This window comes from Schistocerca gregaria, chromosome 6 (genome assembly GCF_023897955.1).
Source record: "Schistocerca gregaria isolate iqSchGreg1 chromosome 6, iqSchGreg1.2, whole genome shotgun sequence".
In the NCBI taxonomy this organism is placed as follows: domain Eukaryota; kingdom Metazoa; phylum Arthropoda; class Insecta; order Orthoptera; family Acrididae; genus Schistocerca; species Schistocerca gregaria.
The window spans coordinates 125,143,492-125,161,835 of NC_064925.1; the positions used below are offsets into that span (position 1 = coordinate 125,143,492).

Consider the following 18,344-nt stretch of genomic DNA (forward strand, 5'->3'; position numbering starts at 1 on the left):
GGCCGAGCTGTTCTAGGCGCTTCATTCTGGAACCGCGCAACCGCTACGGTCGCAGGTTCGAATGCTGCCTCGGGCACGGGTGTGTGTGAAGTCCTTAGGTTAGTTAGGTTTAAGTAGTTCTAATTCGAGGGAACTGGTGACCTCAGATGTCCCATAGTGCTCAGAGCTATTTAAATCATTTTTTCGAAGTTTCACCAGCAATGTTCGAGCCGTCATAAAGGAGGACGGTGGACAAACCCTATACTAGCGTTCATTAATAGGTGCTCAGATAGATTTGATCAGTTATTGTACTGAGGAACGTAACGCACCTGCAGAGCGCCTAGTACGATTGTTGCCACCTCGGAAGGTACGGATCCTCCAGCCTCGTCGAACATCATGACGGCGTAGTTGAGTACAGCATAGGAGCCGCAGAACTGCAAGTTGGCCGCAAGGACGATGACGATAGCGAAGCCCTTCAGTGAGGCCCTGGAGCAGATCTCCCTGAGCGAGACGCGTCCAGCGCTGCCCTCCTTCGTGCCGTCTGCAACCAGCGATGACCGTATGCGCCCTATCTCGCGCTCCACCTGCTCGTCTGAGATCCCACGGCGCAGCCACCTCAGTGCCTGTGACAAAGGACACACGGCCATCTCACAGAAAGTCCTAACAAACCGCCCCACTGACATTACTGTGTGCGATGTTTTACCCTGTGCTTTTCATATACGATATCGTGAAATCCTTTGATCAACGCCGTCAGGCATATGCAGTATTCCTTGACTTACAAAGAGTAGCTTGACCTGTACCACGTCAACGCTTATTAACACAAGTGCGATCATATGGCTTATCAAACAAAATTTGGATTGAGGATCTGAGACATTCTTGAATAAATGCTTTACAGATTTTTACCGCATGGTTTTCAGATTCATCACCTGTTGTTTGATTATGTACACAGAATGCACTTTAACGTTAAGCTCACAACAGGGACGGAGAGGAAAGGTAAATTATCATTTTTAAATGTTTTCTTTGTGGACTTCCAGGCCACATTGTATACCACAAGCCGATAAATACTAATAAATATCTCGCCGCACAAAAGTTTCAAATTCCAAGAATTTTTAAACACGCTAATACAAAGAACTAAAGCTATTTGTGACAAATGCCACCTGAATTCCGTGACCAGATAACTAAGAAATGTGCTTCTGGAAGAAAGAGGTTTTATTCCTTCGTCGTCAGTCTTCTGACTGATCTGATGTGGCACATCACGAATCCCCTTCCCGTCCCAACTTCTTCTCCAGAGAGCAGCAGTTGCAGCTAACGTCTTCAAGTATTTGTTGGATGCGCTCCAACACTTGCCCTAACGCCCTACTCTTTCTTATTTTCAGTGTTTGATAAATGTTTCTTTCCTCGCCGATTCTGTAGAGAAACTCATAATTTCTTATCATTTCAGCAAATTTTGAAAATTCTTCCATAACACATACTTCGATTCACATCGTTTCCTTTTTTGCCACATCTTACTAGATGCATACAACCTTATTCTTCTGTGAGAGATAACAAGCCTGAGAGGCCACTCTCAGACAATGGACACATTATTTGCGAGCTACAACCGGAGAAACTTTTCTGGAGCAATCGAATAAGGCTTTGATTTCAAAATAACATCCTGAACGGAGTTTAGTCAAATGGTATATCAATGAATTGATTCGATTTATGTATTATGCAGACCAAGTGATCAGAATCTTTTGAACTCTTCGAGAGAGTAGTTAACGATTTGTTGCCAACCACAAAAACAGTTTAAAAACAACTTGAGCTACTGTTTGACGACTCAGAAGTTAATGAAGAGTGTAAATCCATTCCAGAACCAGTACGACATAACCAATCTTGTGCTGATATCATCATACATGCATTGGTAAACTTAGCCAAGAGAGAAAACCAAAGTAATTCCTATTTTTATAGAGAAGTTACTCATATCTGTGACTATAAAGGCGGTGATATAGTCCTGGTTTTCAATCATACTAAATTTTCACTAACAGCCGAGAAAACGAATAAGTGGGAATTTCTATGGCCTGCACCATGAAATCATATGCATCGAGCATACAGGACAGTATTAACTCAGCTTTTAAAGTTCAGGCAGAATAAGAGGGTTCTATCCACACCAGAAGATCCAGTTCTATAATAAGAAGTCAAATATAAAAGACTTGCGTCATGTTATCGTAAATAAACATTTGTTGTGGACGAGAGTTGGCATGTTTAACTGTTTAGCATTGCTTTGTTTTTATAATTGTATTAACACTTAAGGTGTTTTCTACATGTTAATATATGAGTGATTTCTGATATTAGTTATGAAAGTTATATGATACTTAGTTGGAAATACATTTTTGTTGGCAACCTGTACTGTAGTATTAAAATACAAGGGAGCGAGATAGTCACATTCCTAGTATTTGTTATGTGTGTGTAATGCCAATGAACATCAGTTATGGTTCATCTGCCAGTTATTTACTATCTTGCCCTGATCCGACGTTATTGGATCCTACTTTTCTTTTCGCAATATCGGGGATGTGCTAAATGCATGGTTTTTCCACGAAGGTCTGCCACTTACAACCTATAACAAAATACTTAATCTTGGTCTTCCTATTGCAAACAGGTTTGGCTGTAGGTTAATGGTTAGATTGTGTATTCCAATTCAATCTGATTTACTATGACAGCATTTAGTCAGATAAAGGGGTAATTTGTTATGCTTTTCGTTATGGATGGAATGTTTCTTGCGACAAACATATGTGATGGGCTGCGATTTTTACTTTATAAGTATTTATTTCAAGTATGCATATCACGCCGTACAGGATTGTATGTGTCAGTTATGCTGTCGGTATGAAGTGCTTGAAGCTTACACTATATTGGACAATTTGTTTCGTCGTGTGGGGTTTGTGAAGTCAAGACTCACAGGAGATTCGCCCTTGGTGGTCAAGGCCAACAATGTGTGTATAAATACTGTGTGAGTTGGGCGTTTCGGTGAAGTGTTCGCACTGTGTTTAACCAGCCACAGACAACCATTTAGCAGAAGAATGACTGCAAGAGGTGAGCTAGTAATTCAAATTTTAATTATGAAGGGAAGCTTGGTTCAAATGGCTCTGAGCACTAAGGGACTTAACTGCTGAGATCATCAGTCCCCTAGAACTTAGGACTACTTAAACCTAACTAACCTAAGGACATCACACACATCCATGCCCGAGGCAGGATTCGAACCTGCGACCGTAGCAGTCGCACGGTTCCGGACTGCGCGCCTAGAACCGCGAGACCACCGCGGCCGGCAATATGAAGGGAAGAGTGACGTAGAAATATGCTGAACTCTCCGTGATTTCCGAAGCAGTCAACGTGCTACATAAAATCAGCGATTAAAAAGTAGTGTGTAGACTAATCTTTTCGATAAAGAAACTAAGTGCCTTACCGAAACGTTTCCATCCCCTTGTAACATTTATCATTATAAATAACATCTTCAGATCGTACTGATAGTTTAATTGTTTTATTTTCTACCATTTTGTACACAGGGCAGCCACAGATAAAAGATTACGTCGTTAAAATGTAATAATCTTCAGACCATTTGTTACTAGAAAGAACTTACGAATTCGTGGAATTCACAGTGAATGAAAACTCTTCAAGCCGCTTGAACTGTTTTGTAGTCCTTCATTGGGTAAATGTCGTTTCGTGCCGTTACAGATGAATCCTGCAGCGATGCTGTTTTTTAGAACATTACTTTATAAAAAAAGGAAAAGTATTAGGAAATTTTCTTGAAATATTCGTCAGACGTGCCTTAACTGTAGAACTTTTTTCTACTCGCTCAAACAATCGAGACGCTACAGAACGCATACTTCTTAATCCATTATATCGTCTTGTCGAAAGTAGAACTGACATTTAGCGCCAGTAGGTGAACGTCAAATTGGACGCATGGCAACGGAAAATGCTAAATCCACATGACGTCCTTGCGTGCAACTCTGGTTTTCCAGTGTATCTCTTTAAGCAACTTCACACAAAGCCTTGCCTCACATTAAGTGAATTTAAAGACTTGTCAGCATTGGTACACGAGACTGCAGTAAGTAAATTATATCGACGTAGCATGACACTACTAAACTTAAATACGTGTCTTTGGCTTATTTGAGTGTACCAGCATTCAACAATAATTGTTACTATGGTTGAAATGGCTGTGAGCACTATGGGACTTAACATCTGACGTCATTAGTCTCCTAGAACTTAGAACTACTTAAACCTCACTAATCTAAGGACATCACACACACCCATGCCCGAGGCAGGAGTCGAACCTGCGACCCTACAGCCACACGGTTCCGGACTGAAGCGCCTAGAGCCGCTCGGCCACAGCGGCAGGCAATGGTTACTATCAAGAACATTACTGTCAAAAACTATATATATATATATATATATATTATCGTTTGTGGATACGTGCAGGGCTTTGTATTGGGAGTTGCTGCTTTGTGTGGCTTTTTTTCGTTAGCATAAAGGTACTATTCCTCATGACCAGTAACGATACGGGATAGGAATGGTCAGTGGTGATGACGGGCCACTTCCTGACGAGCAAGTAGAAGTGCACATGTGTCCACCCACTGATTTCTGTGACTTTGGCTTAGCGTGTGCTATACCCACATACCTGATTTTGACTCTACTCACTGCACGCAAATGTCGAACAATGGTGTTACTACAGTTCATCACCGAGCCGTGTATCGACTCGTCCTACACCTTGTGTTTCAATTGCATTGGTTTTCCTTTTCATCCCCTGACATGTTTGTTTGATATGTTGTCTGTCATTAAGCGGCTGTTTGGTTGCCTTTTTCCTCTGCTATCGATATCTGCGTTTTGCTTCCGGGAAACTGCTACGGAGGAAGTGAGATCTTTCACCGGTGGTAACTTCGTGTGGTGGCGAGGAAGTACGGCCGTGCGCTCAGGAAGTCTGTTGGACACGGGAGGGCAGTGTGGCTCGCCAGCGCGGACCAGAAGTGGTCGGTTGTACCGAGTCGCCACGCGATGTATGTCGGTTGTGAGTAACAAGCGGGGCAAGTTGACGGAAGAGCTCCCCGCGGGTTGGTTGTATACAGAATCTCCCCACGAGTAGTTGCTGTTCATTTGACCTTGGTGGCACGTTAACAAGCTTCTTTAAGTCCTCCGTTTCAACACTGCAGTTTAAAAAGGAGATACCCAACATGAACGAGCGTCACTACCAGTCAACGTTGCAAAGAAGACTTGAACTCCGGTGACAGAGTGTGTTGACGCGTGACCGTGGCGTGTTGGGTATACTGGCGACGCGTGCGCGCTCAGATGTGTGACTCCTTGCCATCGGGGGTCGCGTACTGCCTATTAGAGCATAATTGCAAGTTAAATTAGTGGAATGATGTATTTAAATTTCGGTCTGTTAATAATATAGTAATAGCTTCTGCTAAAAGTGAAAGAAGGAGGAGCAGGGCTGTAATAGCTACAGATCAAACAAATAAAGGTTTTGATCTAAAGTTATACTTTCTGATCGTATATTAATTGCTGTTGTAATGAAATTTACTGCACCAAGAATGGATGATACACCTGCTAAGTGTAGTGAAAAAATAGCTAGATCTACAGATGCACCCCTGTGTGCAATAGCTCCTGCTAGAGGAGGGTAAACTGTTCATCCTGTACCAGCACCATTATCTACAATAGAAGATGTAAGAAGAAGTGTTAGTGAAGGCGGTAGTAATCAAAAACTTATATTATTTATTCGTGGGAATGCTATTTCTGGTGCACCAATTATTAATGGAACAAGTCAATTACCAAATCCACGAATTATAATACTTATTACTATAAAGAAAATTATTACGAATGTGTGAGCTGTGATAATAACATTATAAATTTGGTCATCTCCAATTAGAGATCCGGGTTGATCACGTTCAGCATGAATAAGTGTTCTTATTGATGTTCCTACTATTCCTGCTCATGCTCCAAATAGAAAGTATAAAGTACCAATGTCCTTATGATTTGTTGAGAATAATCATTTTTGCGGTAAGATGGCTTAATTTTAGGTGGTAGACTGTAAATCTACTTATGAGATGTTTTCTCTCTTACCATATTTAAGTCTTATATTCAATTATGATTCTAGACTGCAATTCTAGAGGTGTAAAATTTTACAAAGGCCTAAAAGATCATTCCTTTAATTATAACTTTGAAGGTTATTAGTTTGATTAACTTAAGTCCTTAGTATAATGAAATTAAGGTTGATGTTGAAATCAATCCTATTGTTGAAATTATTGCTGTTATAGGAAGAATAATTCATGATTTTTGAGATTTTATCTTTATAGATCGTGAATTTTCTGTGTATGATATAATTAGAATCTAATATGTATGTAATAATAGAGTGTAATTGTAGTTAATACAACTATAATGGTTATAATAGTTGTTATATTGTTTTCTATTAAAGATTGTATTACAATTCATTTTGGTAGAAATTCAAGAAATGGTGGTAAACCACCTAAAGATAATAGAGTTAAGAATATTATGAATTTAATTTCGGTTTTTATATTTCTGGCTGAATAAATTTGGTTTATAAAAAATAAATTTATTTGCTTAAATAATAAGACTATAATTAATCTTAGTAGTGAATAAATAATAAATTACAGTTCTCAGATGGTTTCTCTGACTGTTAATGATCTAATTATTCACCCTAAATGTCTAATTGAAGAATATGCTAGAAGTTGTCGTAGAGATGTTTGATTCAAACCTCCTATTGCCCCAATAATAATTCTTAAGATGATAATTGTTCAAATGAAAGTTCTTAGTTGAATACAATAGGATAACACCATTATTGGGGCAATCTTTTGTCATGTTATTATGTTGTTGTTGTTGTCTTCAGTCCTGAGACTGGTTTGATGCAGCTCTCAATGCCACTCTATTCTGTGCAAGCTGCTTCATCTCCCAGTACCTACTGCAACCTACATCCTTCTGAATCTGCTTAGTGTACTCATCTTTCGCTCTCCCTCTACGATTTTTACCCTCCACACTGCCCTCCAATGCTAAATTTGTGATCCCTTGATGCCTCAAAACATGTCCTACCAACCGATCCCTTCTTCTAGTCAAGTTCTGCCACAAACTTCTCTTCTCCCCAATCCTATTCAATACCTCCTCATTAGTTATGTGATCTATCCACCTTATCTTCAGTATTCTTCTGTAGCACCACATTTCGAAAGCTTCTATTCTCTTCTTGTCCAAACTAGTTATCGTCCATGTTTCACTTCCATACATGGCTACACTCCAAACAAATACTTTCAGAAACGACTTCCTGATACATAAATCTATATTCGATGTTAACAAATTTCTCTTCTTCAGAAACGCTTTCCTTGCCATTCCCAGTTTACATTTTATATCCTCTATTTCGATCATCATCAGTTATTTTACTTCCTAAATAGCAAAACTCCTTTATTACTTTAAGTGTCTCATTTCCTAATCTAATTCCTACAGCATCACCCAACTTTATTCGACTACATTCCATTACCCTCGTTTTGCTTTTGTTGATGTTCATCTTATATCCTCCTTTCAAGACACTGTCCATTCCGTTCAACTGCTCTTCCAAGTCCTTTGCCGTCTCTGACAGAATTACAATGTCATCGGCGAACCTCAGAGTGTTTACTTCGTCTCCATGAATTTTAATACCTACTCCAAATTTTTCTTTTGTTTCCTTTACTGCTTGCTCAATATACAGATTGAATAACATCAGGGAGAGGCTACAACCCTGTCTCAGTCCTTTCCCAACCACTGCTTCCCTTTCATGCCCCTCGACTCTTATGACTGCCATCTGGTTTCCGTACAAATTGTAAATAGCCTTTCGCTCCCTGTATTTTACCCCTGCCACCTTTAGAATTTGAAAAAGTGTATTCCAGTCAACATTGTCAAAAGCTTTCACTAAGTCTACAAATGCTAGAAACGTAGGTTTGCCTTTTCTTCATCTTTCTTCTAAGATAAGTCGTAATGTCAGTGTTGCCTCACGTGTTCCAACATTTCGACGGAATCCAAACTGATCCTCCCTGAGGTCCGCATCTACCAGTTTTTCCATTCGTCTGTAATGAATTCGCGTTAGTATTTTGCAGCTGTGACTTATTAAACTGATAGTTCGGTAATTTTCACATCTGTCAGCACCTGCTTTCTTTGGGATTGGAATTATTATATTCTTCTTGAAGTCTGAGGGTATTTCGCCTGTCTCATACATCTTGCTCACCATCTGGTACAGTTTTGTCATGACTGGCTCTCCCAAGGCCGTCAGTAGTTCTAATGGAATGTTGTCTACTCCGGGGCCTCGTTTCGAGTCAGGTCTTTCACTGCTCTGTCAAACTCTTCACGCAGTATCGTATCTCCCATTTCGTCTTTATCTACATCCTCTTCCATTTCCATAATATTGTCCTTAAGTACATCGCCCTTGTATAAACCTACTATATACTCCTTCCTCCTTCTTTGCTTAGAACTGGGTTGCCATCTGAGCTCTTGATATTCATACATGTGGTTCTCTTCTCTCCAAAGGTCTCTTTAATTTTCCTGTACACAGTATCTATCTTACCCCTAGTGAGATAAGCTTCTACATCCTTACATTTGTCCTCTAGCCATCCCTGTTTAGCCATTTTGCACTTCCTGTCGATCTCATTTTTGAGACGTTTGTATTCCTTTTTGCCTGCTTCATTTACTGCATTTTTATATTTTCTCCTTTCATCATTTAATTTCAATATTTCTTCTGTTACCCAAGGATTTCTAGCAGCCCCCGTCTTTTTACCTACTTTATCCTCTGCTGCCATCACTACTTCATCCCTCAGAGCTACCCATTCTTCATCTTCTGTATTTCTTTCCCCTATTCCTGTCAATTGTTTCCTTATACTCTCCCTGAAACTCTGTACAACCTCTGGTTCTTTCAGTTTATCCAGGTCCAATCTCCTTAATTTCCCACATTTTTGCAGTTTCTTCAGTTTTAATCTACAGGTCATAACCAATTGATTGTGGTCAGAGTCGACATCTGCCCCCTGGAAATGTCTTACAACTTAAAACCTGGTTCCTAAATCTCTGTCTTACCATTATATAATCTATCTGTTACCTGTTAGTATCTCCAGGGTTCTTCCATGTATACAACCCTCTTTCATGATTCTTAAACCAAGTGTTAGCTATGATTAAGTTGTGCTCTGTGCAAAATTCTACTAGGCGGCCTCCTCTTTCATTTCTTAGCCCCAATCCATATTCACCTACTATGTTTCCTTCTTTCCCTTTCGTACACTCGAATTCCAGTCACCCATTACTATTAAATTTTCATCTCCCTTCACTATCTGAATAATTTCTTTTATTTCATCATACATTTCTTCAATTTCTTCATATCTGCAGCGCTAGTTGGCATATAAACTTGTACTACTGAAGTAGGTGTGGGCTTCGTATCTATCTTGGCCACAATAATGCGTTCACTATGCTGTTTGTAGTAGCTTACCCGTATTCCTATTTTCCTATTCATTATTAAACCTACTCCTGCATTACCCCTATTTGATTTTGTGTTTATAACCCTGTAGTCACCTGACCAGAAGTCTTGCTCCTCCTGCCACCGAACTTCACTAATTCCCACTATATCTAACTTTAACCAATCCATTTCCCTTTTTAAATTTTCTAACCTACCTGCCCGATTAAGGGATCTGACATTCCATGCTCCGATCTGTAGAACGTCAGTTTTCTTTCTCCTGATAACGACATCCTCTTGAGTTGTCCCCGCTGGGAGATTGGAATGGGGGACTATTTTACCTCCGGAATATTTTACCCAAGAGGACGCCATCATCATTTAATCATACAGTAAAGCTGCATGTCCTTGGGAAAAATTACAGCTGCAGTTTCCCCTTGCTTTCAGCTATCCTCAGTACCAGCACAGCAAGGCCGTTTTGGTTAATGTTGCAAGGCCAGATCAGTCAATCATCCAGACTGTTGCCCCTGCAACTGCTGAAAAGGCTGCTGCCCCTCTTCAGGAACCACACGTTTGTCTGGCATCTCAACAGATACCCCTCCATTGTGGTTGCACCTACGGGACGGCCATCTTTATCGCTGAGGCACGCAAGCCTCCCCACCAACGGCAAGGTCCATGGTTCATGGGGGGTCATGTTATTAATGTTAAACAATAATTTCATCTTGAGGCTCCTATAACTTCTGGAAATCAGAAATGAGAAGGTGCAGCTCCAATCTTTAATAATAGTCTCGATCTGATTATTATTGATAGGATAAATTCTGTTTCCCATCCTATTGGATATTTTATTTGAATCAGCAAAATTGAAAATAACAGTATTGTCGATGATATTGCTTGGACAATAAAATATTTAATTGATGATTCGTTTATTATTATATTTTTATTTCTTGTTAGGAGCGGAATAAATGAAAGTAAGTTGATTTCAAGTCCTATTCAAACCCCAAATCAGGAATTTGATGAAATGGGCAGGATCGTTCCTATCATTAATGTTGACAGGAAGAGAAGTTTTGTAGAGTTATTGGTCACTAAAAAGGAGAGGATTGATATCTCTATAAATGGGGTATGAGCCCATTGTATGATGCACGTTAGTTTTTGATCCTAAAGGAGGTAGTTTATATCTATCTTATGTATCTTTTAATGAAGGTAATTTTATTTACTTTATTTACCCTATCAAGGTAACCGTTTATTCATGCACTTCATTTATGTAATATATAAACGGAACGTTTTGTTTGAAATTTGGTATGTATTATTTTGTTTATTATGGATTAATTTATCCTGGTTCTTTTAATTTTATATATATATATATATATATATAAAATAAATAATTTATATTAATATATTACATTTAATTAAATTTAAATACCTATAAGTTAATTTTATTATTATTAAGTGATTATTTTCATACATTTCTTTCCCAAGGATTATAGCTACTTATGTTTTTAGCTTAAAATAGGTTATTATAATATAATATATATAACAATATGTAATTTAATATGTAATATTATTATAATTGGATATAATAAATAAAATGACTAATTTTAAATATAAAATATTATATTAATATAAATAATTATAGTAATTATAATAATATAATTAAAAGAATCTAGAGTTAGATTATTTAATTATTAAATATTTAATTTAACTTAGTATAAACTAAATTTCATATTACTACCATATTATATTAATATACAAAATTATATAATATATGTTTATTATATTATTTATCTTTCTTTATTATTAGTGAAAAGAAAGATTAAATAAGAAAGAATATAATACATTTATTGCTTTACATATTCCATATTAATCTTTAATTATATATAATAGAGAAGTTGTGGTCATACGGGGTGTGTTTCTTTTTTTGGTTAATGTTTGTGATTTTTTCTTTTTTTTCTTTAAATATTTATTTTTTCTTAATTTTATAAATTTTCTAATTTCTTATTTCTTATTCCTACAAGTTTTATTCTTACTTGTTTATTCACTTTTCTTTTGTATTATATGCAAGTTTTGTCAGACTAAGTGTTCTTTTTGCAGTAATTTGGTTCAATTATCAAGTGATTTTGGATTTAGCAATTGATAGTAGTATCAGCATAATTCGTGCCAGCAGCCGCAGTTATACGATTGAGACAAATAAATATTATTCGTTAAAACAGTTGTTTATATTATTAGGGATAAAATATAAATTTGTAAGGTGAAATGTTAAAATTTATTTGTGGCTCTTTTTATGAATCTGAGAAATTTAAATACTGAACTAAGTTTAGATACCCTATTATTTTAAATGTTAATTATATTTACCAGGGTACTATTAGTTAAGGTCTTTAAACCCTAAGAATTTGGCAGTATCTCATTCCATTCAAAGGAACCTACCCCGTGATTGATAATACACGATTTACACTACTTAATTTATTTGTTTGTATATCTCTGTTATCAGAGAATCTTTTTGAGCTATAAATCTCAAGATTATAAAATATTACAGGTCAAGGTGCAGCTTATAGTTAAGAGGAGTTAGGTTACAATAGATTTTTGTTTATAACAGATTTGATGGTGAAATACTGTTAATGAAGGTGGATTTGATAGAAATTAACTTATTTAATTTAACTGATATTGGCTCTGAGGTGTGTACACATCGTCCGTCGCTCTCATTATTGATTACTCTATCTTATTTTAAAGTAGCTTAAATTTAGATGAGATAAGTCGTAAAATAGTAGATGTACTGGAAAGTGTATCTAGGAAGAGGTTCAAGATATAACTTATTAGTAAAGTGTTTCTCTTACACTGAAAATTTTTCTGTGCAAATCAGGATATCTTGATTATTTATATTATTATATTTATTTTTTAAGTATTTAATTATTTAATATAAATAATTTTATTGAATTTTGTCTTAGTATATTTTATAGAATTGATTTTTTAAATTATAGTTTATTGGTAATGTAAGTGTTTTATGAAATATTATTTTCAATTTTTTTAAGTTGATTTTATTTATTGTACCTTTTGTATCAGGGTTTATCAAAATTTTAGTATTTATTTTACTTGTCTCGATTTGGGTTGATTTATAAATAATTTATAGTTAATGTATCATAATAATTATTAAATTATTTATAGAAATAAGATGTTAATCGTTTCCAAAGATATCTAGTTTCTTAAGAAAAAATTTAGTTTTTTGAAGTTATTTGTTTTTATTTAATTTTTTTAGTATAAATATTAACTTATTTATTCTTTAAGGGATAAGCTTTGAAGTTAATAACCTATAATTTATTTTATAAAAATTTAATAGTAAGCTTTAAACCAGCTATCTTTAAGATTACGTTTTAGTTAATTATTTATTATTTTTATTTTATAAATATGTTAGGTTTTTTATTAAGATTATTAATTTAATTTTAAAATTTTTGAAATAATGATAGGTTTAGTATATTTATTTGTATAAAATTTTTATCTTGTGAAATTATTATAAGGAACTAGGCAAAATTGATTTCTGCCTGTTTATCAAAAACATGTCCTCTTGAAAATACTTTGAGGTCTGGCATGCTCACTGAGCGGATTTTTAAAGAGCCGCTGTATTCTGACCGTGCAAAGGTAGCATAATCATTAGTCACTTAATTAGTAGCTGGAATGAATGGCTTGACGAGAAATCAACTGACTCTTAATAAATTTTTGAATTTAACTTTTGAGTCAAAAGGCTTAAATTCTTCTTTAGGACGAGAAGACCCTATAGAGCTTGACATTATACTTTTATATAGTTTTTTTGTTTGTCTTTCTATATTTAATGAAGATGTTTTGTTGGGGTGACATGAAGAATAAATAAACTCTTCATTATTATATCATTGATTTATGTTTGTTGTTTTGATCCATAATTTATGATCATAAGATTAAGAAACCTTAGGGATAACAGCGTAATTGTTTTTGAGACCTCATATCGACAAAGCAGATTGCGACCTCGATGTTGGATTAAGAAAAATTATGGGTGCAGGAGTCCAATGATTAGGTCTGTTCGACCTTTAAATTCTTACATGATCTGAGTTCAGACCGGAGTGAGCCAGGTCGGTTTCTATCCTAAGACTATTAATCCATATTAGTACGAAACGACCGTATGGTTGAAATGTTTTTGTTATATTGATTAATTTTAATTTATTTACTATTTTGACAGATTAATGTTTTGAATTTAGAATTCATTTATGTAGATTTTTTCTTCAAATAGTATTGATACTTTATGATTTATTTATATTTATTTTGAATTTTCTTTTATTAGTTATTTTTGTTTTAATTAGAGTTGTTTTTTTAAATTTGTTAGAGCGTAAGGTTTAAGGTAATATTCAGATTCGAAAGGGTCCAAATAAGGTAGGATTTGTTGGAATTTCACAACCATTTAGAGATGCTATTAAGGTAATTTGTAAGGAGGAGCCAATTCTTATTATATCTAATTACTTACTTTATTATTTTTCTCCTGTCTTTAATTTAATAATTTCTTTGGCTGTTTGAGTAATTTTTCCTTATTTGATTTATATATGTTCTTTTTCTTATGGATTTTTATTTTTTTATGTTGTACTAGATTAGGTGTTTATACCATTATGATTGCTGGTTGATCTTCTAATTCAAATTAATCATTATTGTGTTCTCTTCGTTCTGTTGCTCAAACAATTTCTTATGAAGTTAGTGTAGCTTTAATTTCATTATCTTTAATTATTTTAATTGGTAGTTTTAACATGTTTGATTTTATAAATTATCAGCTTTATTGTTGATTCATTATTATTTCTTTTCCTTTAGCTTTAGCTTGTTTTGCTTCTTGTTTAGCTGAAACTAATCGTACTCCTTTTGATTTTGCTGAGGGTTAGTTTCAGGATTTAATATTGAATATGGTGTGGGTGGTTTTACTTTAATTTTTTTTAGCTGAAATTACTAGAATTGTTTTTATAAGAATATTATTAGTTTTTATTATTTTAGGTGGTGATTTTTATTCTTTTATATTTTTTATTAAGCTTGCTATTATATCTTTTGGTTTTATTTGAGTTCGTGGGACATTACCACGATTTCGTTATGATAAATTAATGTAGTTAGTTTGAAAAAGTTTTTTACCTTTATCTCTAATTTTTTTATTTTCTTTGTTGGTTTAAAGATTTTATTTATCTAATTTATTTAGTGAAATTTTTTGAGAAAAGTTAATAGAAGAGTTAAACTTCTAAATTTATGTTTTCAAAACATATGCTTTTCCTAAGCTAATTAACTTATTATTCCTTAATTAATTTATCTTATGCATTTGCAACATTGACATCAATTAAGAAGTATGTAAAGTAGATAATTGTTAAGATTTGTCCTGTTATAATATAAGGTTCTTCAACAGGTCGTTTACCAATTCATGTTAATAAGCATACAACAACTTCTATAATTCAGAATAAAATTTGATTAATAGGATAAAATTGAATACAACGGAATGGTGTTTTATTGTAAAATGGTAAGATCATTAAGATTCTAATTGATAAGAATAATGCAATAACACCTCCTAACTTATTAGGAAGTGACCGAAAATTGCATATGCAAATAAGAAATATCATTCTGGTTGAATATGAACTGGTGTTACTAATAAGTTTGCTTAACCAGTGTCTCTTCTGCCTTGTGGCCTCTGGCGATCGGGTTTCCTGTCCCCGGCACCGGTGTAACTGAAGACAGTGATTTTTCCTCCTCCTCTCGTTACTGCCCGATGGGAGGTGTAGTTTTGGCAGTTTAATTGTTTCAATAGTCTATTGTGTGTTATGGGTAAATTCATCCTTCTTGTTGGTTGACAATGTGGTCGCTCATTCAGGATTAAGTGGTGTAATGTTTCCTTGCACAAGGTTAGGTCTAATTCTGTCAGCAAGGTAAGCCATTTTATTACAAGATTTCGCTGGCTGAAGGTCGGTGCAGTGACCAGCCTGAGAGTGGCAATTGTGTTTAGGGCGTATTTAAATTGGTCAGTATTCTGCCTAACCTGAGCATCCCTGAGTGGGTGATTTGTGGCCGCCTTACATGGGTCCGTCATATCTGTTAAGTTCTAATGATATTCCAGGACACTTTCGCTTAAAAACTTTTTTTAAAATTCCTCCATTCCTTTATTGCCATTAATCGTGTGTTTGCTGAGAGCTTTGGTTTTTTTTAATGGCGGTGTTGGTAGCTTCACTACCTCACCGTGATTTATTAACAAAGTTCTGTATTTACTTTAGTTGCCTGTTCACTAATGCTCTTTAAATTTTTTAAACTGTTGTATTGCTATAAATTACTTGATTTCCTTTAGCGGCGTATTTAAAAGGCTAGTTTCTGTAAGATATGAATAAAACATCAGTGAGTGAAAATTTCAACTCGACAGTAAACCATTAGAAATTTGGCCCCGTTTCCCAAATTGTGGTGTGGCTTGTAGTAACCGTAACCACTGTGTGTGTCAATCACATTTGCCAGTTCTCGAGTATACTGACATGGACCATTGTGGATTAATGCGTTCAAACTACCTTCATCACAGCCTGAAGGCCTTCCTCCTTTAAACTAGACAATTATTTTCTGGTTGTTCAATGTTCAATGGTATTATCCTCATACACGACACAAATGTTCCTAGCTGCCTCCGCTGCTATCACCCCTCTAATGAACTCAAACAGAAGAATTTGTCGGAAAGGTTTCTATTTTTTACTTAGCATTGCATTTCCTAGCGTCCACAGCTCTATTCACTATCTCCAAATGACAAAATGACAATATGTAAACTCACATAACAATATTGAACTACACATTAAATGTAACAATCGATAAATGAGCTCATAGCAGTCGGAATGGCAACAGGCAAAACAAAAATGCTACGAACCTGTGCACCAACCTCATACACGGCGCTTTGTTACACCGTGTACAAACTCTAGGAATTGATCGATGAGAGGATACTGAACAAAAAAGTCTAATGAACTTACATCCGGAAATTGATGGTTTCCGTGCTAGAGACCATTTATTCAGTCACATATTTTTACAGAGACTGCAGTCTAATACGCGCTGTACTATGCAGCCAGAGTTGCAGTGTGTGTTGAAATTTTTTTTCCATGTGCCTCGACGTATGCTTGTACGCGCTGTGGCATGTTCTGGATCACACGTTCACATTGGACAGGCAACATGAATATTCTGCTCCAGTGTCTCCACATCTGGAATCGGCTCTGTGTACACGATACTTTTGAGATGATCCCATAATCAGAAATGGCAAGGGTTGAAATGCGGTAAACGATTAAGCCATTCAACTGAACGCCCCTCGTGTGAAGGATGTCTGATTGGATGTCAAGTGAAATAAACTCATAAATAAATTTTAGTATGTGCACAGCTGTGTACGGGCTATTAAGCAACACCACCGCCAAAGTACTGTACAGGCTGTCGGTGGTTCGACAACAAGCTGGGAAGCAGAATTCCCCAGGAGGAAATGAGTACGCGTCGTACGAGTCCGTCTGCGTAGAAGCAGGTAGTCCGAAACCGCGTCAAGACGTGTACCGAAATGAACTCAGCTCACGGCAGGCGCACCCGGATAATGACGCAAGACAAGCAAACGGCACACGGCGGCTGAACTCAGCATTAGAAGTCGACCGGCCGCGTTGGCAGAGCGGTTCTAGCGGCTTCAGTCCGGAACCGCCGACTGCTACGGCCGCAGGTTGGAATACTGCCTCCGCATGGATGTGTGTGATGTCCTTAGGTTAGGTTTAAGTAGTTTCCAAGTTCTAGGGGACTGATGACCTCAGAAGTTAAGTCCCATAGTGCTCAGAGCCATTTGAACTGGACCGGCCGACTTAACTGCCTTCCTCAGGTAAACAATACTTACTTCAGCGCGTCTGCCCACACCACGCTTCGCGTGCACCCCACATTGCATTTGGCCTCACTGGTCCACTGTGCTTCTTACTCCAGCTCATCTGCATTCATCGCGATGTCTTCTGATGCGGCTCTAAATCTACAACTACATCTACATGATTACTCTGCAGTTCACAATTAAGTGCCTGACGGAGGGTTCATCGAACCGCCCTTAAGCTACTTCTCTACAATGCGCGGGAAAATCGAAGATTTAAGTCTTTCCGTGCGAGCTCTGATTCTTCTTATTTGATTTCGTCGATCATTTCTCCCTGTGTATGTAGGCGCTAAAAGAATATATTTTCGCACTCTGAGGAAGAAGTTGGCGATTTATATCTCTTTAGAATTTCTTTCCGCAGCGAAAAGAGCCTTTCTTTTAATGACTGCCACCCCAACTCGTGTATCATATCCGTGATACCGGCTCCTCTATTTCGCGATAATGTACACCGAGCTCCCCTCTTTATTGAACTTTTCCAATATCTTTCATCAATCCTCTCTGATACCGATCCCACTCCAGAAGTGGGCAGACAAGCTTAGTGTTCGCAGTCTGTTTAGTAAACTTGTGTTCTGCCAGTTAATGCAGTCTTCGGTTTGCTTTCCTCACAACATTAAATGATCGTTCCAATGTAAGTTATTCGTAATTGTAATCCCTAAGTATTTACCTGACTTTGCAGGCTTCAGATCAGCGTGATTTAATGTGTAATTTAATTTTAATGGATTTTGTTCAATGATCATGTGGATGACTTCACACTTTTTATGATTCTAATGCTACTTTTTTCACCATATCTTATCTAAAGCATATTGCAATTCGTTTTCATCATCTGATATCCGAAAAAAAATCTAAGAGGACTGCTCAGAGTGTCTGTTAAATTTATTTTATATCGCTTGTGCCTTTTCCCATGGTTAGTTATTACGAACTGTGATCTTTCTGACAGGAAATCTCGAGTCCAGTCACACAACCGAGACGACACTCCATAGGCACGCAATTAAATTAGAAGTCGCTTGTGAAGAACGGTGTCAAAAGCCTTCTGGAAGTTAAAAAGCATTAAATCAA

At 36.4% G+C, this 18,344-nt stretch overlaps 1 protein-coding gene across 3 annotated transcripts in view; it reads right to left on the reverse strand.

The window, feature by feature from the left end:
- LOC126278013 (facilitated trehalose transporter Tret1-2 homolog) overlaps positions 1–18,344 on the reverse strand; it is a 172,404-nt gene that overhangs the window by 103,268 nt on the left and 50,792 nt on the right. For 2 of the 3 annotated variants that reach the window (XM_049977720.1, XM_049977719.1), the window contains exon 4: positions 309–602. The exons of the other annotated variant lie outside the window; for it this stretch is intronic. In XM_049977720.1, the coding sequence (XP_049833677.1) occupies positions 309–602 (294 nt within the window). The remainder of the gene's footprint in view (positions 1–308; positions 603–18,344) is intronic. 3 annotated transcript variants of the gene reach the window in all.